The sequence below is a fragment of the Apium graveolens genome, chromosome 5 (assembly GCF_009905375.1).
Source record: "Apium graveolens cultivar Ventura chromosome 5, ASM990537v1, whole genome shotgun sequence".
Classification (NCBI taxonomy): domain Eukaryota; kingdom Viridiplantae; phylum Streptophyta; class Magnoliopsida; order Apiales; family Apiaceae; genus Apium; species Apium graveolens.
The window spans coordinates 184,166,078-184,190,576 of record NC_133651.1 but is presented as its reverse complement, the minus strand read 5'-3'; the positions used below and the strand labels follow the sequence as shown (position 1 = coordinate 184,190,576).

General features: G+C 38.6%; 1 protein-coding gene across 1 annotated transcript; it reads left to right on the top strand.

The window, feature by feature from the left end:
* The first annotated feature begins 3,336 nt into the window (after window positions 1–3,336).
* On the top strand, window positions 3,337–4,776 carry LOC141660520 (uncharacterized). The gene is made up of 2 exons (XM_074467510.1): window positions 3,337–3,379; window positions 3,500–4,776. Exons 1-2 carry the CDS (start codon window positions 3,337–3,339, stop codon window positions 4,774–4,776), a joined length of 1,320 nt encoding a protein of 439 aa, XP_074323611.1.
* Window positions 4,777–24,499: the final 19,723 nt, after the last annotated feature.

The following is a 24,499-nucleotide window of genomic DNA, read 5'->3' as shown; positions in this document are numbered from 1 at the left end:
TATCTCCCATACATTTCCTGAAAACCTCTGTCATGTAAAGTATGAACAGAGTTGCAATATCCTAATGAATTTGGAAGGAAAAGAATTTTGGCATAAACCAGATATCTTGCTGATCAGGCAAAGATACCAATAAGTAACCTTTTTCTACTAGTAGATGGACGAATTCCCCACTGGTCATCACCCTGGTCTCAATAGGACCTTATGCTGGACTGTCACTCAGCCACTTATACATTTGATGGACTCCCACTAAGCCACTTACACTATCATGGACGCCCACTGAGCCCATGTTGCTTATGCCGACTCAATAGATGGACTTACTTCCCGAACGTTGGGTAAGTAATCAATTCATTTACCAAAACTGCAACCTTGTTGCGAATATAAAATACACCACAGAGCCGGATCCCTCAGGTTTTGAGCGAGTATTTAAATCCCCTTTAAAAGGAAGATCTTAATTATAAAAATGAGTTTTGGGATCCGCTCTAACTTTTTAAAAATCATTTTGAAGACTCGAAAACACTTTAAAGAGTGTTTGGAGTAATGCTGATTTAATGAAGTAAATCAGCCCCAATATATTTAAAAATATCTGAATATTATTATTTAAATAATATTCCCATAATGATAATCCTTATAAAAATAATTGAAGTAGAAGTTGTAAAACTTTATACTTGAAACGAGTATTAAATAACCAAATATATACTTATTCGAAAGTACTATCTTTATTTGAATAATCAAAAATAAGTTTGATTATCGACACCTTATTCTTTAATAAAATAAAGAATATATCTCAGCAAATAATCGGAGTCATAGATCCTCAAATGAATATTCAAAATAATATTCAATAAATAAAATAAAAGGAGTCATAAGTCCTCGGATGAATATTCAAGTAATATTCATTAAATAGTATAAAGGAGTCATAAGTCCTCGAATGAATATTCAAGTAATATTCATTAAATAAAATAAAGTGAGTCATAAGTCCTCGAATGAATATTCAAGTAATATTCATTAAATAAAATAAAGTGAGTCATACATCCTCAATTGAATATTCAAATAATATTCATTAAATAATATAACTGAGTCATAAGCCCTCGAATGAATATTCAAAATAATATTCATTAAATAAATATTCATTAAATAGAATAAAGTTAAAGTTATCGAATAAACCTTATTCGATTAATAGTTTTGAAAACTATAACCATATATATATATATATATAAATATATATATTATACTCGGGAACATCGACTCCCGGTTTAGAAATATGTTCACCTTTTGATCCCCTATACTAAGGGTAAACTCGAATACCGCTTATCTCTAGCATAGGTATTATGCAACTATAAGCATTGAAATCAACAGATAGATAACCAGATTACGAAACAGACATGCATATATACCATATCAACATGCTCCAATATATCGCAAAAATTGCTAATAACAATCATGCACTTATCACAAGATAATGCATATACATATATTTACATCACAACAACAGTATAACGGGTAGAAAACTTGCCTGAGCGACTGGGGTTACGAATGGCTCGGGACGAGTCTGGTAACCTATAAACAACAAGTAAGTTGGAATTAAACCAAAGTCACTTGTAAATCTATACTTTAACTAACTTAGACTCTAACGCTTGTTTTGCGCTCACTGATTCGCTTAAGTCACTCGGGTACCCTCGGCTCCACCATTTTTAATAATTTAACCTTTACGAGTTTTAAGGCGATTCCTTCGCGAGTGTCTTACTAACTGCCTAGCACACTTACCATAAATGTTTCATACATTAATTAACCCTTTTTGGTCTTTAACCTATGTTTCAAAGTAAGGCGAGGGGAAAAGTTTCGTTCGCGAAACGCCGTTACTTGAAACGGTCGTTTCTCCTAAATCGTGCATCGGAATCGAACGAACTACATATCAAAACGAAGCTCGTAACATGAGCTATCTAAACATGGCAGTGGTCATAATCTAGCAGGGGGTTCTCGGGTCCTAATGTTATGCACAAAAACAGTCCAAAGAAAATCGGACGTTACGACGGCTATGTTTACGCGATTTCCAATATTTTAAACCATTCAAACCCATTCCAAATCAACCTCAAATCCAACATACAACCAACATCCATCCTTATCACATCATAACAACCCCAACCAATTCAATTTAATCATTCATACTTATGCCTAAGCTTAACTTTAATCATACTTAAGTCCTTTTAATCAAAACCACAACATTCACCATTCCATTTCACTACCATTTCAAATCCCAAACTCTAAATCACAACAAGAAGCTACAATAGCACCCTACTAATCAAAATCATCTTATAATATATAGGAATCTAGGGTTTGGAGATGGTATACCTTCCTTTGAGTGGTGGGAGGAGCTAGGAAGCCTTAAGAAGCTTTGAGAAGTCTTAAGAATGCTTGGATCTTCAAGAAAAACAAGAAAAACTTCAAGTTAAAAACTTGAAAACACTATTCATAGTATTCTTCTTTGATTAAATGAAGAAGATGGAGAAGGAATTGATGGCTTAAACTCATGATATAGCCCTAACTAAGCATGAAGATGATTAGGGAATTAACTCACCAATTTAGGAGGCTTGGATCTTGAGTTTTTGAATTCTTGCCCATTTGCAATAGTAAAAAGCCGAGAGCATGATGAACCATGCCTTGGTTTCTTTTTGATTTTGATTTTGCTTGGCTTGGTTGGCTTGTTTTTGTGTTTGATTTAGTTAATTACCTTGTTGCCCTTGAATTTGTGTGGTTAAAAAGCCACCACACCTCCTTCCTTCCCATGTCATGCTTGTGTCACCTTGCACATGTCATAATGCTCCCACTTGTCCACACCTTGTGGTTTGATGATGTCACAATCTCTGGCTTCTTGTACAAGCTTGTCTCTTGGTCACTTATTTGTTTTACGGTTCGCTTATCTTTCGTTCTCGTTTATCGTTTGAGGGATCATACCCGGGATCTTATTACTTAGGTTCCCTTAACCTTTCTCAATATATTATATTCCTTTTATGATCCTCTCCTATAATCCTTTAATTTAAATCCTTTTTATCCTGTTACCTTATACTCAATTCTCTCCGTATCTTGTGGATTTCCGGGAAAAATCAAAGTGTTCGGAATTGGATTCTGACGATCTTTACATACACTTATATACCACATAGAGTACTAATAATATCCCATAAGATCAATAACAGAACCCTACATAGCGTGGCATGAAAAGTTTTCTCGTTCAGCAAAAACACTATTCATAAGGGTTTCAAAATTTCTCAAAAATTGGGGTTATTACAATCAACACAGTTTGAATGGAACGAAGATTGTGAGAGAAATTTCACGGAGTTAAAGATGTTTTTGACAAATCCTCCAGTTTTAACGGGACCTTTAACAGGTGAGCCGCTACGGGTATATCTCTCAGCTTCCGACGAAACTGTCGCGACAGTATTGGTCCGTGTCGATGAGGGAAAGGATGTCCCTGTGTATTACATCAGTCACTCACTCTGAGATGCAGAAACAAGATACCCTCAAGTCGAGAAACTCGTATACGCTCTCGTTGTCGCGAGTCGTAAGCTACGTCATTATTTTCAAGCAAGAGAAATCCATGTTCTGACCAGTCTCCCCCTGAAAAGAATTCTGCACAAGCCCGACATAACAGGCAGGCTCGCTGCTTGGACCATCGAGTTAAGCCAGTTCTACATCGAGTATAAACCTCGAACGGCGATCAATGCCCAAGTCCTCTCAGATTTCGTCACCGAATGCCAGTTCCAATCCAAGATACATAAACCTGAAGAGGGTCAGTCTCGTCCGTGGCTTCTGTTCATTGATGGTTCCTCGACATCCAACTCTGGAGGAGCAGGGGTCATATTAATCAGCCCAGGAGGATTCAAAATCCAACAGGCTCTCAAGTTCAGATTCTCCGCCACTAACAACGTGGCCGAGTACGAGGCACTCATCGCCGGGCTAAAGCTCGCATCCGATCTCGAAGCAGAAGTAATCGACATATTTGGGGATTCTCAATTAGTTCACAAACATATAAGTGGCGAATTTAAGACACATAATGAAAAGATGGCCCGATATTTAGCAAGAACCCAAGATCTTCTTAGCAAATTCCCTTCATGGAAGATGTCAAACGTCGACAGGGAAGAGAACCAGTGGGCCGACTCTCTGGCCAAACTAGCCTCTTCCAACCTCCCCACTAATCTCAGCCCAACATACATCGACATTTTGGAGACCCCCTCTGTCGATGAAGAATCAATCAACCAGATCCAGGCTAGGTTCGACTGGCGCCAACCCTTCCTTGAATACATTATCGACAATAAGTTGCCTGAGCTTAAGTCCGAAGCCCGCACTCTTATGTTCAAAGCCATGAACTACTGCGTTGTGGGTTCGGAGTTATATCGACGTGCCCTCTCTGAGCCTCTACTCCGTTGCTTGTCTCCAGAAGATTCCCTCCAAGCGATCGTAGAAATACACAAGGGAATCTGTGGTGAGCACCTAGGAGGGAAAACATTAGCCCTCAAAGTCATCCGACAAGGCCTGTTCTGGCCTACAATCCGGAAAGATTGTGAAGATTATGTCAGGAAATGTCAAGCATGTCAGCTTCATGGAAATGTAAATCGTCGACCCACGACTGAGCTAAACTCTATTCTCAGCCCATGCCCTTTTTTCCAATGGGGAATAGATATTGTGGGTCCCTTTCTAAAATCTAAAAATCAGTGCCAATACATCGTAGTCGCCGTGGATTACGCAACCAAATGGGTCGAAGCAAAACCCCTTGCTAAAATTTGAGAAAAAGAGATGATAGAATTCTTTATGGAATACATTGTTTTTCACTTTGGGATCCCCAGAATCTTAGTCTCCGACAATGGCACTCAGTTTGTTGGAAAACAGTTTGAGGAAACACTGCTTGAATTAAAAGTCCAGCACATCAAAGCATTTGTAGCATACCCTCAAGCAAATGGACTAGCAGAGGTAACAAATAGAACCATCCTATAAGGCCTGAAGAAAAGAATTGAAGAAATGCCCCGATGTTGGGTCGACGAACTCCCGAATGTATTGTGGTCGTATAGGACAACTCCCCAAAGTGCGACTGGCGAGACTCCCTTCCGACTTGCCTACGGAGTCGACGCCGTCATTCCTGTCGAGATAAGTCTCACCTCACCACGGGTCGACGTATTCGATCCTGCTCTATCTCTCGCGGGACTTCGCCTTCACAATGATCTATTAGAAGAAATAAGGGAAGAAGCCCGAATGCGGATGGTCGCCCAGCAAGAAAAAACTGCAAGGTACTTCAACAAAAAAGTCAAACCCAAACACTTCAAGGTCAACGACCTTGTCTTAAGAGATTCCGCAGCATCACAACCTACTGTCTCAGGGAAATTCAAGCCATCATGGGAAGGCCCTTATCGGATCGCGAGACTTGTAAGTGCGGGGACCTATGAGCTTGCTCACCTCAACGGGAAACCCATCAAAAACGCCTGGAATGGAATTCACCTCAAAAAGTTCTATCAGTAATTTAATCTCAGTTGTAATTTATTATCTTGAGGCAGTAAATGCCATTTCAAAGACAAACCCTCGATGTAATGGGGGTCGTCACGAGGCTCCCACCGAGGGGTGATTAGGTTATGACGAACAAATTCCTTTAATTTGGAAAAGGCACAGACTTTCACTTTCTTCGCTCCTCACTTAACTAAAAAAAAATCATCATCATCATTCATTTCTAGGAAAATGTTTATACAGCCTCTTCACGTCGACGGTCTGGGCAATAAAACCAGCCAATATTTTAAAACCAGCCAATATTTAGTAACTGCTTACAACATGGAAATAAACTTAAACAATGGACCGCATACCTTAAACTTGCTACAAATCCATCATCCGGTATTATCAATAAAACTCTTAAACACATAAAAATATTCAAATCCGATTACAAAAAACCACAGGGCATACCCTGCCTTCATGCGTTATCACCCTTCGATGCCAGGTCACGAAGGTAGTCATCAAAAGCATGACCCTCGACGGCAATACCAGCCTCTTCCATCCGCCGGAGACATCGTCCATAACCGTCGCCCAGAGCATCAGCGATTTCTTCAACAGCCTTCTCTACTTCTTTCTTCAAATCTTCATTTTCCTTCACGATCAACTTGTAGGAGCCATCCATTCCTTCGACCTGTCGGTCCAAGCCTTGGCGCTTGCTTCATTCCTCCTCAAGCTCCTTTTCCACCTCGAGAAGTCGACCCTCGAGTTCTCGTACCCTCCCACTCGACACCTGCTCAGCAGCCTCCATCTCAGCAACCTTTTTCGACAATGCGGAATTTGCCTTAGACAAATCAGCCACCCTATGCTCGAGTTCCGCAAAACCCACCGCAACCTTCTTCTTTTCCCCCTTCAAGGCAGCAACCTCAGCTTCGAGATTGGAACAAGCCTCACCATCAACATCAGCCTTGTAATCCTCCAGTATATGCATAAAATCGGAAAGAAACTGCAAAAAAAAGGGGGGGGGACATGAAAACAGGGTCGACAACTATGACCATAAACGACCGAACATGAAAACAAAGGTACATGCACATAAAAAAAAAGAGAAGGGAATGCACGTACCCGCCCAGCCCGGCTCTTACATCGATCAACAAGGTCCTCACGCTTCCTCCCATCATAAGCAACCAAATCCTGAGGTAAGTTAAAGAGATTAAGTGCTCTCAAGGGCACGGTTGATCCACCCGTCCATCGCTCCGTGGGCTGGATCTCGACCCTCATCACCTCTTTCTTCGATCGAGGGTCGACGGTCTTTCCATAAACCCTTTCCCCAGCAATGGCCGCAGTTTTGTTCACAACCTCGACTCCACCCCCCCGTCCTCCAACAACTACCTCATCATCTTCCCTCCGAAATCGCTTTCGAGGATTACCTTCCACGCGGATGAGATCTGAAACAACCCTCTCATTGTCTTCAATTACCCTGTTTCCCTGGTCATCTAGCAACTCAGTTGAAACTGAATGAGGAACCCCCGACGGTCCAGCCCTGGCCGCATCAGCAGGCTTCTTCGCGGCACGCTGCAGCAACAACATCATTGCCTTGTCCATTCCTCCTCGAATCCCACCGTCTAAAACCTTTTTAAGTGAAGCACCTTCCACTATAAAGAAATAAACAAAATAGCAAGTGAGCCACCATATATATAGGCACTTACGAAAATTAAAATAAGCAAGAGCCGACGATGACAAGTACAAAAACTAATACATCAGCAAAATAAGGGCAATAACAAGTAAAACATCCCCCTTACAATCGTGCATCTCCAAAAAACCAGAGTCCTTCAAATCTAGGTGTGTATACCACGTCCTCGTCCCATGAAACTCATCGAGATAGGCAGTATCGTGCTTCTCCATGTTATTTAAATAATCAATCGTGCCCTGACTAACTTTCCCGCAAGGCTATACAAATTCCAAGTCAGGACCCCCAACGTACAGCCATTGGGAGTGATAACCGGAGTTCGATGACCTAACACTAACAATCTTCATCCTTCGATGTCGGGAGTCGAAATATACTTGACCGCCATAGTAACGCACACCATAAATAGAGAAAAACAATTTCAGAGTCGGTGATCGACCCTTATCACAGCACAGCGCCACAAAACCACTTAACTGAGCAACAGAATTCGGTGTCAACTGTCCTAGACCACAACCGATAGCCTCATACATCGTCAGGAAGAACGGATGCATCGACAAACGAAGCCCAAACTGAAACATAATCATCGCAACCCCATGCATCCCGAACTCGGGCATCATCCACACCCTCTCATCTGCTGTCGGCACTCGATACCGATATCCATTAGATAAATCCATGTAACTCTCCAACTTACTCACGGGTGGATCGACAGTGATATAGTAACTAAGATAATTCAGACAAGGCTTGCCCTCGAATTCGACCCTACCTAGCCGGAGACTTTCCTCGACCGTTCTATTCCTAAGTCCCAGGGTACGAGGACTTATGGGTGGAGAGGACATAGGACCAGGAGGCACCCCCTTCAAAAACTCATCGCTCCCTAAGAAATCAAAAGATCCACACTGACCTAATTCCGGGATCTCTAGATTATCCAAGTTCAAAACAGACTCCTCGTCACCCTCCTCTAACGGTCGCTTCCCGGGGTCCCGATTGGTGGCACTATGCGACGACGACGACGAAGAAAAGTCGGCCATTATAAGTTGCTAAACTACAGATAAACACGACCAATCCGCAGATAAAAAGTAAAAGGAAAAGAGAGAGAGTAGACGACTTACAATGTGAGCCAAAGACGCGCAGCGATTCCCTTTTAGATGCCCGGAGAGGAAGTCGAAGAGGTTAGCCCGGAAATCTGTAAAAAAAAAAACTGGAAAAACAAATTCAAAAACACACATGAACGGATATATACCTTCAAAAAAAAAGAAAAAGAAAGGAGAGAGAACAACAACAAGATAAAAAAACATTGCGTTCAATTCCTTTCTTTTTTCGGGCACACACAGTTCACTCCTATCTCGAATTAACAGTTATTTCTTATTTTTCTTTTGCTTCGTTTGTTCATTTTTTCTCTGATTTTTCCCTTCATTTTTGTTATCCTTTCCGTTCACTAACTTTATTCATGTATCAAGACAGAAATCTTGGAACTCAATGCGCAAGGGTGAAAAGCACGAAAACGCAAATCTAATGATGTGCCAATAATATTATTATTAGATTATAGTTTTAGGAGATGATCTTCTTTGCTTAATTAGCCAACCCCTTTAAATGGGATTGTTGTCTTTTATTTATACTAAGTCCCAAATGGGCTCAATCCTTACAATGTGGGCCTTCTTGGGCTTTACATAATGTATTGTAATTATTCTAACTATAATTCCTTTGGGCCGTTTTGTCCTGGTCCAACATTAGTCCCCCTCCTTGTTTTGCGCAATATCTTTAGATTTGCGTTTTCGTGCTTTCCGCCCTTGTGTTTTGAATTCCGAGATTTTTGTCTTGATACCTGAATAAAGTTAGTGACCGGACAGGATAATAAAATGAAGGGAAAAATCAGTGAAAAAACGAACAAACGAAGCAAAAAAAAAAAAGAAGGGGGGGACATGAGAACAGGGTCGACAACTATGACTATAAACGACTATGACCGAACATGAAAACAAAGGAACATGCACATAAAAAAGAAAGAGAAGGGAATGCGCGTACCCTCCCAGCCCGGCTCTTACATCGATCAACAAGGTCCTCACGCTTCCTCCCATCATAAGCAACCAAATCCTGAGGTAAGTTAAAGAGATTAAGTGCTCTCAAGGGCACGGTTGATCCCCCTGTCCATCGCTCCGTGGGCTGAATCTCGACCCCCATCACCTCTTTCTTCGATCGAGGGTCGACGGTCTTTCCATAAACCCTTTCCCCGGCAGTGGCCACAGTTTTGTTCACACCCTCGACCCCGCCCCCCCGTCCTCCAACAGCTACCTCATCATCCTCCCTCCGAAACCGCTTTCGAGGGTTACCTTCCACGCGGACGAGATCTGAGACAACCCTCTCATTGTCTTCAATTACCTTATTTCCCTGGTCATCGAGCAATTCAATTGAAACTGAATGAGGAACCCCCGACGGTCCAGCCCTGGCCGCATCAGCAGGCTTCCTCGCGGCACGCTGCAGCAACAACATCATTGCCTTGTCCATTCCTCCTCGAATCCCACTGTCTAAAACCTTTTTAAGTGAAGCGCCTTCCACTACAAAGAAACAAACAAAACAACAAGTCAGCCATCCTATATATAGGCACTTACGAAAATTAAAATAAGCAAGAGCCGACGATGACAAGTACAAAAACTAAGTACGTAAACAAAATAAGGGCAATAACAATTAATACATCCCCCTTCCAATCGTGCATCCCTAAAAATCCAGAGTCCTTCAAATCTAAGTGCGTATACCATGTCCTCGACCCATGAAACTCATCGAGGTAGGCAGTATCGTGCTTCTCCATGTTATTTAAATAATCAATCGTGCCCTGACTAACTTTCCCGCAAGGCTTTACAAATTCCAAGTCAGGACCCCCAACGTACAACCATTGCGAGTGATAACCGGAGTTCGATGACCTAACACTAACAATCTTCATCCTTCGATGTCGGGAGTCGAAATATACTTGACCACCATAGTACCGCATACCATAAATAGAGAAAAACAATTTCAGAGTCGGTGATCGACCCTTATCACAGCACAGCGCCACGAAACCACTTAACTGAGCAACAGAATTCGGTGTCAGCTGCCCTAAACCACAACCGATAGCCTCATACATCGTCAGGAAGAACGGATGCATTGGAAAACGAAGACCAAACTGAAACATTATCATCGCAACCCCATGCATCCCGAACTCGGGCATCATCCAAACCCTCTCATCTGCTGTCGGCACTTGATACCGGTAGCCGTGAGACAGGTCGATGTACTTCTCCAACTTACTCGCAGGGGGGTCGACGGTGATGTAATAACTAAGATAGTTTAGACTAGGTTTGCTCTCAAATTCGATCCTACCTAGCCGAAGACTTTCCTCGACCGTTCTATTCCTAAGTTCCAGGGTATGAGGACTTAGGGGTGGAGAGGGCATAGGACCTGGAGGCACCCCCTTCAAAAACTCATCGCTCCCTAAGAAATCAAAAGATCCACACTGACCTAGGTCCGGGATCTCTAGATTATCCAAGTTCAAAACAGACTCCTCGTCACCCTCCTCTAACGGTCGCTTCCCGGGGTCCCGATTGGTGGCACTATGCGACGACGACGACGAAGGAAAGTCGGCCATTATAAATTGGTAAATTACAGATAAACACGACCGACCCGCAGATAAAAAGAAAAAGGAAGAGAGAGAGAGTAGACGACTTACAACGCGCATCAATCCCCTTTTAGATGCCTGGAGAGGAAGTCGAAGAGGTTAGCCCGGAAATCTGCAATAAAAAAAACCCTGGAAAAACAAATTCAAAAACACACATGAACGGATATATACCTTCCAAAAAAAAAAAAAAAAATAAAGGAGAGAGAACAACAACAAGACAAAAAAAAGCATTGCGTTTAATTCCTTTCTTTTTTCGGGCACACACAGTTGACTCCTATCTCGAATTAACAGTTATTTCTTATTTTTCTTTTGCTTCGTTTGTTCGTTTTTTCACTGATTTTTCCCTTCATTTTATTATCCTGTCTGGTCACTAACTTTATTCAGGTATCAAGACAAAAATCTCGGAATTCAAAACGCAAGGGCGGAAAGCACGAAAACACAAATCTAAAGATATTGCGCAAAACAAGGAGGGGGACTAATGTTGGATCAGGACAAGACGACCAAAAGGAATTATAGTTAAAATAATTACAATATATTATGTAAAGCTCAAGAAGGCCATTTGGGACTTAGTATAAATAAAAGACAACAATCCCATTTGAAGGGGTTGACAAATTAAGCAAAGAAGATAATCTCCTAAAATTATAATCTAATAATAATAATATTATTGGAACATCACTAGGACACCATTTTTAGCCAAGTGGCTTCAAGTCTTATTAATGGTAATATAACAACTGGATTTAGACATCAAATTACCGTCAACAATTTAAACCCCGGGAATTGCATCCTTTTACTCAAGTAATAGAAGCAAGACAGTCAAAGTACTTCATCTGACACTTAAGATATAGGAAGAGATATTTCCAGAACTAACGCCAAGTTGTAATAAAGCAAAACAGAGTCGTCTTCTCAATGATAATACATTGACAATTCTTAGAACATTTGGAACAAGATGAAATGTACCTGTCCCTCCAGAAATTCCAAAACTATTTTATATAGTTAAGACCTAAACATCTGTAATATCCCGTAATTTTTAGAATTCGATTAATAATAGAATAATAGAAAATAGTATTAAAATTTGATTAAGATTAGGATTTAAAATTTAATTAGACTAATGGGCCTAAAATTTGGATCAGATTCTAATATGGATAACTTGTAGGTTAAGATATAGGGTTTTGTCTCTTTATAAATACACCTTATTCGTCTTCCCCGCCTTAATTAATAAAATTCGTAGGGCTCTTCTCAGCAAAAATCAGCTGTTTTGTAAAATTCGTAGAAAATTCATCGTAAGTCAGAATTCAGTGATTCTGGACTTTTCGGAAAGGTCTTTTCGTTCTCTACAACTTTGATGTTTCGTGTTTTCCAAGAAATTGTCATTTAGAGGGTCAAAATCGAGTAGTTTCAGATCTGGTCAGGTTTTTAGGTAAGTTTTCGATCGATCTTACTAGTGTTTTCAAAATTGTGTATTATGCGTGTATATTTGATTATCCAAAAATGGGCTAAGTGATGATATTTTTGAAAGTATTATGTGTTACAAGTATACGTATTGTTGTATCTCTGTGGTGTCTAGATGATAATTCTGAATCTTTGATTTGTGCCATGGTTTGTGAAAATATCGAATAAGAACTTAGGACCGCAGTCACCGGATTGTAGTGACAGTTTTCAAAAAATTTAGGACCGTTATCACCGGGTTGTAGTGGTCTTGGCATGAGTTATTGATTTTGGAATTATTGTTGTCTATGTGCTATGTGTATTGTGTGTATCGAATAAGAATAAGAATAAGAATATGTATCAAAAGTGTTTGTTTCTTATATCGTATCATATTGATTATCGTATTTTTTTAATATGTGTATGTGTTACTTGGCCTACTAGTTGGATCGATTGGTTTCTTGCTGGGCTGTATAGCTCATTCTTACAATTTCAGGTTTCGTCCGAGATTCGAGTTGTATAGCATTGGAGTTCGAGGACCTTAGTTTTGGAGTAGATTGACTTTTGGACCGTTTCCGTTAGCTGCGCTTTTGTAATAGACACCTTTGTAATAGGATTTTGGATTATTAATTGTATTAGAATTTAGTTTTGTATTTAGATTTAATAGTCCGAAAGTGCGGGTCGTTACAGTTGGTATTCAGAGCAGGCTGTCTTTCGGAGTGTATTAGGTATGGGACTAGTACATTCCCTAGGATTCGATCTTGTGGACCATAGTTTAAGTTTGTCCTACAGGAGATTAGCGAGAGTAGACGTATAGGTTTGTTATGAATTTGGGGACCAAATTCTTTTTAAGGAGGGTAGTATGTAATATCCCGTAATTTTTAGAATTCGATTAATAATAGAATAATAGAAAATAGTATTAAAATTTGATTAAGATTAGGATTTAAAATTTAATTAGACTAATGGGCCTAAAATTTGGATCAGATTCTAATATGGATAACTTGTAGGTTAAGATATAGGGTTTTGTCTCTTTATAAATACACCTTATTCGTCTTCCCCGCCTTAATTAATAAAATTCGTAGGGCTCTTCTCAGCAAAAATCAGCTGTTTTGTAAAATTCGTAGAAAATTCATCGTAAGTCAGAATTCAGTGATTCTGGACTTTTCGGAAAGGTCTTTTCGTTCTCTACAACTTTGATGTTTCGTGTTTTCCAAGAAATTGTCATTTAGAGGGTCAAAATCGAGTAGTTTCAGATCTGGTCAGGTTTTTAGGTAAGTTTTCGATCGATCTTACTAGTGTTTTCAAAATTGTGTATTATGCGTGTATATTTGATTATCCAAAAATGGGCTAAGTGATGATATTTTTGAAAGTATTATGTGTTACAAGTATACGTATTGTTGTATCTCTGTGGTGTCTAGATGATAATTCTGAATCTTTGATTTGTGCCATGGTTTGTGAAAATATCGAATAAGAACTTAGGACCGCAGTCACCGGATTGTAGTGACAGTTTTCAGAAAATTTAGGACCGTTATCACCGGGTTGTAGTGGTCTTGGCATGAGTTATTGATTTTGGAATTATTGTTGTCTATGTGCTATGTGTATTGTGTGTATCGAATAAGAATAAGAATAAGAATATGTATCAAAAGTGTTTGTTTCTTATATCGTATCATATTGATTATCGTATTTTTTTAATATGTGTATGTGTTACTTGGCCTACTAGTTGGATCGATTGGTTTCTTGCTGGGCTGTATAGCTCATTCTTACAATTTCAGGTTTCGTCCGAGATTCGAGTTGTATAGCATTGGAGTTCGAGGACCTTAGTTTTGGAGTAGATTGACTTTTGGACCGTTTCCGTTAGCTGCGCTTTTGTAATAGACACCTTTGTAATAGAGATTTAGCATTAGTAAATTTTATTATGTTTTAGTTTTGATTTAGATTTAGTGCTCCGGAAGCGTGGGTTGTTACAACATCACACATGAAAAGTTCTTTTAATTTTCCTTTCTCTATTGACAAAAGTAGATAAAGCAGAACAAAGATTGTGCCAACCATGATTTCATCTTAATAGGATTACTTACGGACCAAAATTTAATAGTGCAAATCAGAAAAGAACAAGAGAAACCGTAAGAACAATTAGCCTTCTAAAGTTCTTGTCATAGAAAAAACAATCAAGTACAATGCTAAGTTGCGAAATTTCTGTTCAATTCACCCGCCGATTGTATTTCTTGTTATCTAGCAAGTCATTTTGTGGTATACAATCCATAAGAGGATTGATTCAAAAGAGCTGAAAAGAATTGATAGACTTAGAGGATTTCCAACAAAATCTTTAAACAACGGAAAACTAAAGAGTATTGTAAAAATTGGAGCTCCAAGAGACTTTCTTTAAAATCAATCTTAAGAGACTCATCCATCTCCTCTAAAGAGAGTCAACCACTTATTCTTAACTTATATTTTATTATAAAGTAATAATTTAACCACCCACTTTCTCTCTCCACTTTGTATTGTACTCCTATTAAATAAAGATATTTTAATATTAAAATATTATTTAAAAAGTGGATATAAATAGTGTTGTTGGAGGTGAATGCAAATTAAGTTGTTAAAAATTAATATTTTATAATATATTTGAAGAGTGTCTTAAGATACCGTTGGAGATGCTCATTGCAAAATAATAAATATCAAGATAAAGTTTATATTAATATCTTTATAAGAAAATATATTGCTGTTTAAGAGCTCTAAATTTCAGTAAGAACACCTCTTTTTACGGGTTTAGGTTTACCAAACACCTTAAGTGTCTTCAAGAATTTAGAATCAAGTAGTCAGTTTGCACTTTTATGAGTTTGCTTTTGATTTAGGGTTGATTATGAAAATTGTTACAGAGGATCAATTTTTTTTTTTAATGTTATGTGAGAGTGAGAGGATTAATTCTATAGTTGGAATTGTTGCAGTCGGCATTGAAGTTACCATAAACCATAAACTCCACGGGAGGGTTCATTCTATTAATAACGATGCAAAAGCATCTAAACTCGATTACTTTAATCAACTTAAAAGCTCTTTTTTGGCGGATAAAAGCTTTTGGTCCGATATCTAAGTTCACAACTGTGGTAAATAAAGTTTGCTATACATGTTGATAATGAAACTCTGTGAAGAACAAAGACAACACCTCTAATCGGGAGGAGACATGCACCAGTGAAGCATATTTAATTCTTCTAGGAGAAGCATGTTGGTAAATTATCTATTCCAGATGTTTGAGCGGCAGCGGGACTAAGACTGCTATTATCTTTTTCCAGAAGGATTAGGTGGAGTATATGGAAGATTGGGTGTCTCGTAAAGAAGCATTCTGAATTAATATAGCTATCCTATCCATCTTCGTAATGATATAGACATTAGTGTTCGTAATCAGTTTGACAACTGAATGGGAAGAAAATCTAGCAGTCAAGCACTTCAGTGTGAAGGGTGGGTGTCCATGGCCATCTTATTTGTTCCCAAGAAGGTTCTGTTCGATTTATTTGATAATTGAAAGAAGACGACTTATAGCTGCATAGTGTTTATAATTAACAATTGTAATTAGCTAATTCCTAAATTTTTGCGGTTGTAAAAGGAGTTGGGGGCTGTCAAGGGAGATGGCAACTCTGATGACCTGCCTCTTCACATCACTTGCCAAAATCATATCAAGGAACTTAAAAAAGTTGAATGCAATATGACTTACTGTAGTGCAAATGAAAGAAGGCTGTCATTATGCCAAAAGGGATCAGACAAAATGCAACAAGACTGCGAGAGTGATAGATATAAGCACATGAATATAAAAGACAAATCACTTCAAACATGAACCTATACCGGTCATACAATCTGTAAAATGAAATCAACATAAGACTGAAAAAGGTAACAAAATATACTAATGGGATATTTGAGTGATGTTTGAGCGGCAGCGAGACTAAGATTACTCTCTTTCTCCGGGAGGATTAGGTCTTTGGAGGAGAGGACTTGGTGTCTTGTAAAAAAGCTTTCTGAATTAATTAGCTATCCTATCTATCTCCGTTCTAAGACAGACATTGGTGTCTGTAATGAGTTTGACAACTAAATGGGAGGAACACCTAGCAGTCAAGCACTTCAGTCTGAAGGGGGTGTATGTGTTGGGCTGTCCTTCCTATGTGGGAGTCCAATGGGGCATATGGGCTAAGCCCAATATGTGAATTAAACATAGGGTTTTGTTATATAAGGATTATAGGTCATTTTACGTGGGATATATATATATATATTTGCACGAGGTAAATCTGGGAGCCGTCGTCTTGTGCTCTGCAATTTGGTTTGTTTTTCGCTAATCAATAAAGCTGAGTTTCGGGTATTTTTGTGGGATTTCTTGATCGTTGTTCTACTATCTTGTGGACTAGGTTTGTGTTCGTAGTTACCATATTTTTGACTGAAGTTTGGTGGTGTAATCTCTAGTTTATCTAGAGTATAACTCTTGTAACCTATTTGCTGATAGTGGATGTTTGGGTGGACTCCGAAATCGGTCCCGTGGTTTTACTTCCTTCATTGGGAAGGTTTTCCATGTAAAAGTGTTTGGTGTTATTTGTTCTTCAGTTTTCATTATATTCCATATATTGCTTGCTTTGATTATTGCTATTAAGTTTGACAAAAGGTGGAAGATTTGATTTCTGTTTGCGTGTGTTCTTCCCATCAAAGTGGTATCAGAGCTCTTGGTTGCGTACTGGTCTTGTGTCAAACATGGATGCAAATATAAGCAGGATGGTGATGTTGAATGGTTCGAATTATCACATATGGAAAGCGAAGATGAGAGATCTTCTTTATGTTAAAGGTTTTCACTTACCGGTGTTTGGTGATGAAAAACCTAATGATAAGTCAGAAGCAGAGTGGACAGTTACTCATCTACAAGTTTGTGGCTTTATTCGGCAATGGGTTGATGATAACGTGTTGAATCATATTATAGAGGAGACACACGCGAGAACTTTGTGGAGCAAACTTGAGGAGTTATATGCTCGAAAGACAGGAAACAACAAGTTGTTTTTTGTTCAAGCAGTTGATGCATCTGAGGTATCAAGATGGTTCACCTTTGACGGATCACCTAAATATTTTTCAGGGCATTATTCATCAGTTGGCCGCTATGGGTATCAAGTTTGAGGATGAGGTTTTGGCACTATGGCTGCTTGGTTCATTGCCAGATTCGTGGGATACTTTCAGAATGTCTCTCTCTAATTCAGCGCCTGAAGGTAAGATTTCAATGGCATTGGCTAAAAGCAGTATGCTGAATGAAGATATGAGAAGAAAAACAGTTGACTTCTCTTCACATTCAGAAACTCTGGTTGTTGAGAAGCGTGGTAGAAGTGAAAATCGAGGTGGGAAATTTCGAAGCAAAAGTAGGAGCAAGAGCCGTGGCAAGTTTAATAAGTTTGCTGATTGTGAGTGCTACTACTGTCATGAGACTGGACACACTAAAAAATTCTGTCCTAAGTTGAGAAAGAAGAATAATTTTGGGAACAACAACAAGGGTAAGGAAGAAAAGAACAAGGAGAAGAAAGGTGATGACAGTGGTGATGAGAAACAAGTTGCTACAATTTCAGAGAGCTACTTCATTGTTCTTGATGATGCTGTCAATTTTGTAACCGATGAAAGTAGTTGGGTTATTGACAGCGGTGCTACAATTCATGCTACTTCTCGTAGAGAATTCTTCTCGTCTTATACTCCTGGTGACTTTGGTTCTGCAAAGATGGGAAACAATGATATATCCAAAGTGGTTGGCATTGGTGATGTTTGTCTAGAAACAAGCATGGGTGCTAGATTGATTTTAAAGGGTGTTAAACACATACCTGATCTTCGATTGAATTTGATCTCTACAGGGAAGTTAGATGATGAAGGCTATTGCAGTACTTTTGTGAATGCGCAGTGGAAGCTTACTAAGGGCTCATTGGTTGTGGCAAAAGGAAAGAAATGTTCTTCTCTTTACATCATGTCTGCAAGGGTGCCTGCTGAGAAAGTTAATGTTGTCAATGATGAAGCAATGGTTGACTTGTGGCATAGAAGACTCAGTCACATTAGTGAGAAGGGATTGACTATACTGAGGAAGAAGGAGTACATTCATGGGATACAGAAAACTCAGTTGATGAAGTGTGTACATTGCTTGGCTGGAAAGCAAAATAGAGTGTCTTTCAAGAGCTCTGCTCCTTCAAGAAAATCAGGCTTGCTTGACTTGGTACATTCTGATGTTTGTGGTCCTTTCAAGACCAAAACACTTGGTGGTTGTTTGTACTTCGTTATCTTTGTTGATGATCATTCTAGGAAAGTTTGGGCTTACACTTTGAAAACAAAAGATCAAGTATTAGAAGTTTTCAAGCAATTTCAAGCTTCAGTTGAGAGGCAGACTGGGGAAAAATTGAAGTGTGTCAGAAGTGATAACGGGGGTGAATACATTGGTCCATTTGATGATTACTGCAGGCAGCAGGGTATTCGACATCAAAGGACACCTCCCAAGACCCCTCAGTTGAATGGTTTAGCTGAGAGACTGAATCGAACATTAGTGGAAAGAGTGAGATGCTTGCTTTCTCAGTCACTACTCCCAAAATACTTTTGGGGAGAAGCTTTAAATACAGTGGTACATGTCTTGAATCTCAGTCCTTCTATACCTTTGAATGGAGATATCCCTGATAGAGTTTGGACAGGTAAAGAGGTTTCTTATGATCATTTGTGTGTCTTTGGGTGCAAAGCTTATGTGCACATTCCCAAAGATGAAAGGTCTAAACTTGATTCGAAGACAAGAGAGTGTGTATTTATTGGTTATGGCCTTGATGAGTTCGGCTACAGATTTCATGATCCAGTTAATAAGAAGCTTATTAGGAGCAGAGATGCTGTGTTTATGGAAGATCAGACAGTTCGTGATATTGAAAAGAGTCAGAATACAGAGCCTATGTCTTATAGTGACTTGGTAGATTTGGATCATATTCCTCTTGCACACACTTCTACAGAAGTTGAAGAAAATGCAGAACGTGACACATCTGATTCAAGAGGCTCCCATACTTATGATAGTGGTGATTATGATCATGACTTTATGAGTGAACAAGAGAGTGAAGAAGATGCTGAACAACATGAAGTACCACCAGAAACACCACCTGAAGTTCAAGTTCGGAGATCTACTAGAGATAGACAACCCTCTACTAGATATACTCCTGATCAGTACATTTTGCTTACTGATGCAGGTGAGCCTGAGTGTTATAGTGAAGCTGTCAGTGCTGAGAATAAAAATCTATGGATTGATGCAATGAACGATGAGATGCAATCACTTCGTGAAAATGACACATTTGAGTTAGTTAAGCTACCTAAAGGGAGAAAAGCTTTAAGGAACAAATGGGTGTATAAGTTGAAGCAGGATGACAATTCTTTACAACCTCGGTACAAAGCAAGACTGGTGGTCAAAGGCTTTGGTCAGAAAAAAGGGGTTGATTTTGATGAAATATTTTCTCCAGTGGTGAAAATGTCCTCTATCCGGGTGGTTCTAGGTCTGGCTGCTAGCCTAGACTTGGAAGTTGAGCAAATGGATGTAAAAACAGCGTTCTTGCACGGTGACTTGGAAGAAGAGATTTTTATGAAATAACCTGAAGGCTTTGTGGTTGAAGGAAAAGAAGATTATGTGTGGAGATTAAAGAAGAGTCTATATGGGTTAAAGCAAGCTCCGAGACAGTGGTACAAGAAGTTCATGTCAGTTATGGGGGAGCAGGGCTACAGGAAGACATCTTCTGATAATTGCGTATTTGTGAAGAAATTTACTGATGGTGATTTTATTGTCCTCTTACTCTATGTGGATGATATGCTTATTGTTGGGAAGAATACTTTGCGGATTGATTCCTTGAAGAAACAGTTGAGTAAAGCTTTTGCAATGAAAGATTTAGGCCCAGCAAAGCAGATTCTTGGCATTCGAATTACTAGAGAAGAGATTCAAAGAATTTGTTCTTATCGCAAGAAAGATACATTGAGAAAGTCCTTCAAAAGTTTAGAATGGACAAAGCTAAAGTGGTTAGCTCACCACTTGCTAGTCATTTCAAGTTAAGTAAGGAACAGTGTCCTTCAACTGATGAACAAAAGAGAGACATGGCTAACATCCCATATGCATCTGCAGTTGGGAGTCTCATGTATGCCATGGTATGCACTCGTCCTGATTTGGCTCATGCAGTTGGTGTTGTAAGCAGATTTCTGTCAAATCCGGGTAAGGAGCATTGGAGAGCTGTGAAATGGATTTTGAGGTATCTACGAGGAACCTCAAATTTAAAGCTCAGTTTTGGGACGGAGAAAGTTGAGCTGGTGGCCTATTCTGACTCAGACTTAGCTGGAGATGTTGATACTCGCAAATCTACTTCTGGATATTTGATTAACTTTTGTGGTGGCGCTGTTTCATGGAAGTCAAGACTGCAAAAGTGTGTTGCACTTTCAACAACAGAAGCTGAATTTATTGCTGTGACAGAAGCAAGTAAAGAGCTTTTATGGGTGAAGAAGTTCTTGAGAGAACTTGGGTTTGAACAAAACAGATATGTACTACTTTGTGACAATCAGAGTGCAATTCATCTCGTTAAGAATTCTTCGTTTCACTCAAAATCGAAACACATTGATGTGAGGTATCATTGGATTCGAGATGTTCTTGATGCTAAGCTCATGGAGGTTGACAAGGTCCACACAGATGATAATGGGTCTGATATGATGACTAAGGCATTGCCCAGAAGAAAGCTTGAGCAATGCAGGTTACTTGCCGGAATGGCAAGTCCTCCCACACAGTCATGAGGGGGAGATTTGTTGGGCTGTCCTTCCTATGTGGGAGTCCAATGGGGCATATGGGCTAAGCCCAATATGTGAATTAAACATAGGGTTTTGTTATATAAGGATTATAGGTCATTTTACGTGGGATATATATATATATATTTGCACTAGGTAAATCTGGGAGCCGTCGTCTTGTGCTCTGCAATTTGGTTTGTTTTTCGCTAATCAATAAAGCTGAGTTTCGGGTATTTTTGTGGGATTTCTTGATCGTTGTTCTACTATCTTGTGGACTAGGTTTGTGTTCGTAGTTACCATATTTTTGACTGAAGTTTGGTGGTGTAATCTCTAGTTTATCTAGAGTATAACTCTTGTAACCTATTTGCTGATAGTGGATGTTTGGGTGGACTCCGAAATCGGTCCCGTGGTTTTACTTCCTTCATTGGGAAGGTTTTCCATGTAAAAGTGTTTGGTGTTATTTGTTCTTCAGTTTTCATTATATTCCATATATTGCTTGCTTTGATTATTGCTATTAAGTTTGACAAAAGGTGGAAGATTTGATTTCTGTTTGCGTGTGTTCTTCCCATCAGTATGGTCATCTTGCATGTTCCCAAGGCTCTGTTTGATTCATTTGATAATCGAAAGAAGACAACTTATAGCTGCATAGTTTTTATACTTAACAATTGTAATGAGCTAAGCCCCGAGTGTTTGGGGTTGTAAAGGGAGTTAAGGGTTGTCAAGGAGTTGGCGACTCTGATGACCAGCCTCTTGACATCGTTGCCAAAATCATACTCCCTCCGTCCCAACCGATTCTTTACATTTGGTTTGGGCACGCAGGTTAAAAAATATGTATAAAATAGTGAAAGAAAGAAATAAAAGTGGGTGAAATGGTGGGACCAATGATTTTTAATGTATAAAAATGAGACAGTGGAGTAAAAGTAGTGTGGAAAGGGAGGAAAAGTGGGAAAGTGGTGGAACCCATAGACTATTTTTGATAAGTTTTGAAATATAAAGAATTGGACGAGACATTCCAAAAAGGAAAATGTAAAGAAATGGCTGAGACAAATGGAGTATTAAAGAACTTAAGAAAGTTGAATGCAACATGACTCACTTAGTGCAAATGAAAGTGCAAATGAAAGAAGGCTGTCATTGTGCCAAAAGGGATCGGACAAAATGCAACAAGACTGCAACAACACATGATCATAAAAGAGAAATCACTTCAAACAGGAACCTATAGTGTCCTATTTAATTAAGTGAGCACACAAGTCACTCAATCTGTAAAATGAAATCCGTATAAGACTGATAAAGGTAACAAAATAAACCAATGGGACATTTGTGCAAAAATATGAAAGACTGATAAAGGTAACAAAATATACCAATGGGACATTTGTGCAAAAATATGATAATTCAGGGACCTAATAATGATATGCGAAGTAGTAGAGTTTGAAATGTATGCACACATAAATGGAAATAATTGTTGTAGTAAGTTACCATTAAGACTGTTTCTTCAGTGAAACAGATTTAGTTGGGAGTTATTTCAAAGCCATCAAAAGAAACAAATGTCCCATTATATTTAAGAGTTTCAAGAACTTTGCACTCTTCTCCGGGTCCATTATATTTGGCTTCTCCCTTCTGATAGTCATACAAGACATTATAGATGTCTCCGTCATCAATTAACTTTTGGCTTATTGACCTGTAAGTCATATGTCATAGGCCTATTTGTATATTCGAGGATTCAACTCAACTCAAATAAGAATGTAATAAGTAAATAGTGGATCTACCGTCAAAGAGATCTCGCAAAGTAATATCTGTCAAAGGATTCAGAAATAAGGTTCATCTACAGACTTGAGGAATTAATTCACTGGAAGAAGTTCAAGAAATTGATCATGCCTCAGTGATATAAATCAAGATTGTGGATTTAATCAAGTGACAGAGATCTCGTCAGGGTATCAGATAATTACAAGGATTTAATCTGAAGAAAATCAAGTTGTCAAAGTCAAGATATGAAGAAACGTCACGGAAGTTAGTCACTCATGAACCAGACAGTACATCGAGTGTCAACATTGAAGTGGTGGAATTGATTCATAATTTTCAGAAGATATTCAGAAGAATGGTTGCTGCTCAAGGTTAGTATTAATTCTCTATTAATTAATTAAGTCATATAATTTAATTAAGAAAATAAATTATATCTGCAAAGATTAATTTATTGATTAATTGAATTAATTGATTAATTAATTCAGAATTAATATTAAGGATTTTCAGAATTTAAATTGGATTAAAATTCATTTAAATTCAGCAAGACAAATCTGATTGTACTAATATGACAATCGGTATGACAATCAATAGTCATACCGAAAGTCATGCTAGTACAAATAATTGTCTTGCCGAAAGTTACACTGGAAGATGATTGTCTTGCTAGTTCAATCAGATTGTCTTGCTAGTACAAACAATAGTCATACCGAAAGTCACTCCAGTTCAACAGATTGTCTTGCTAGTACAATTGGATTGTCTCACCGATTGTCACTCCAGTTCATTCAAGTCTGTTGTTTGATTAAAAGAAGCAGAAGCAGAACACATTCATTATCCATCCAACAACCAAGAACACAGAAGCAGGCGCCTATAATATTTTATATTCTCTGCTAATTTCAAGATCAAATTTCTAGTTTGTAAAGTTAAATCCAAACCACTAGAAATTTTTAATTTGTTCTTGTGTAACAATCTAGCGGATCAAAATCCCTAGAACTTAATCTCAAATCGCGCTTATCATTTGATTCTAATTATTGCAAAAATAGAAAAAGTTCATGTCGAATTTATTCTAGATTTGTGATAATTAATTTGAGATTAATTCCTTGTAATCGATACAGTTGTTGTAACACCTTTCAAGTTTAATAATATTTTTATTTAACTTGAATTTTGTTTCACATTTTTTATTCCGCATTTAATTCGATTATTCGGTACTGTTTGTATTTAACCCCCCTTCTACAAACACATTGGGACCTAACAATTGGTATCAGAGCCTTCTGATTAACGAACAAATCAAGATCCTAGACTTTTGTGATTTTTCAACTCCTTGAATTTTTATTCATTCAAAAATTCATAATGACTTCACAAAAAGTTGGAACCGTTAAAATTCCATAATTTGATAAAGAGAATTATATTATGTGGAAGAAGAAGATGCTCTTGTTTTTACAAGTGGCAAATCCCAAATATTCAAACTTGTTAAAGAAGGGGATAAAAACTCCGATGGTTATTGAATCGGAGGTGATAGTAGATGATGTTGTGATCACCAAAGCCAGAACCTATCCTAAAGATCCTGAAGATTTTACTCCTGATGAAAAGGAAGAAGCCTCCTTGGATGCCAGCCTTCAATTAATTTTAATTGATTCCCTTGATCCCTTGATGAACAGACATGTGATGAACTGTAAAAATTCCAAATACATGTGGGAAACTATTGAGGTGATCAATGAAGGCACATAGGAAGTTAGGGAGAACAAGTTGGAGATCCTAACCTCTGAGTATGAACATTTCAAATTAAATCCAGG

Excerpts from the sequence above, each read along its gene's own strand:
- LOC141660520 (XM_074467510.1), top strand. The coding sequence starts at position 3,337 with ATGTTTTTGACAAATCCTCCAGTTTTAACGGGACCTTTAACAG. Across the intron at positions 3,380-3,499 it reads TTTAACGGGACCTTTAACAG|AAACAAGATACCCTCAAGTC; the intron begins GTGAGCCGCTAC and ends TCTGAGATGCAG.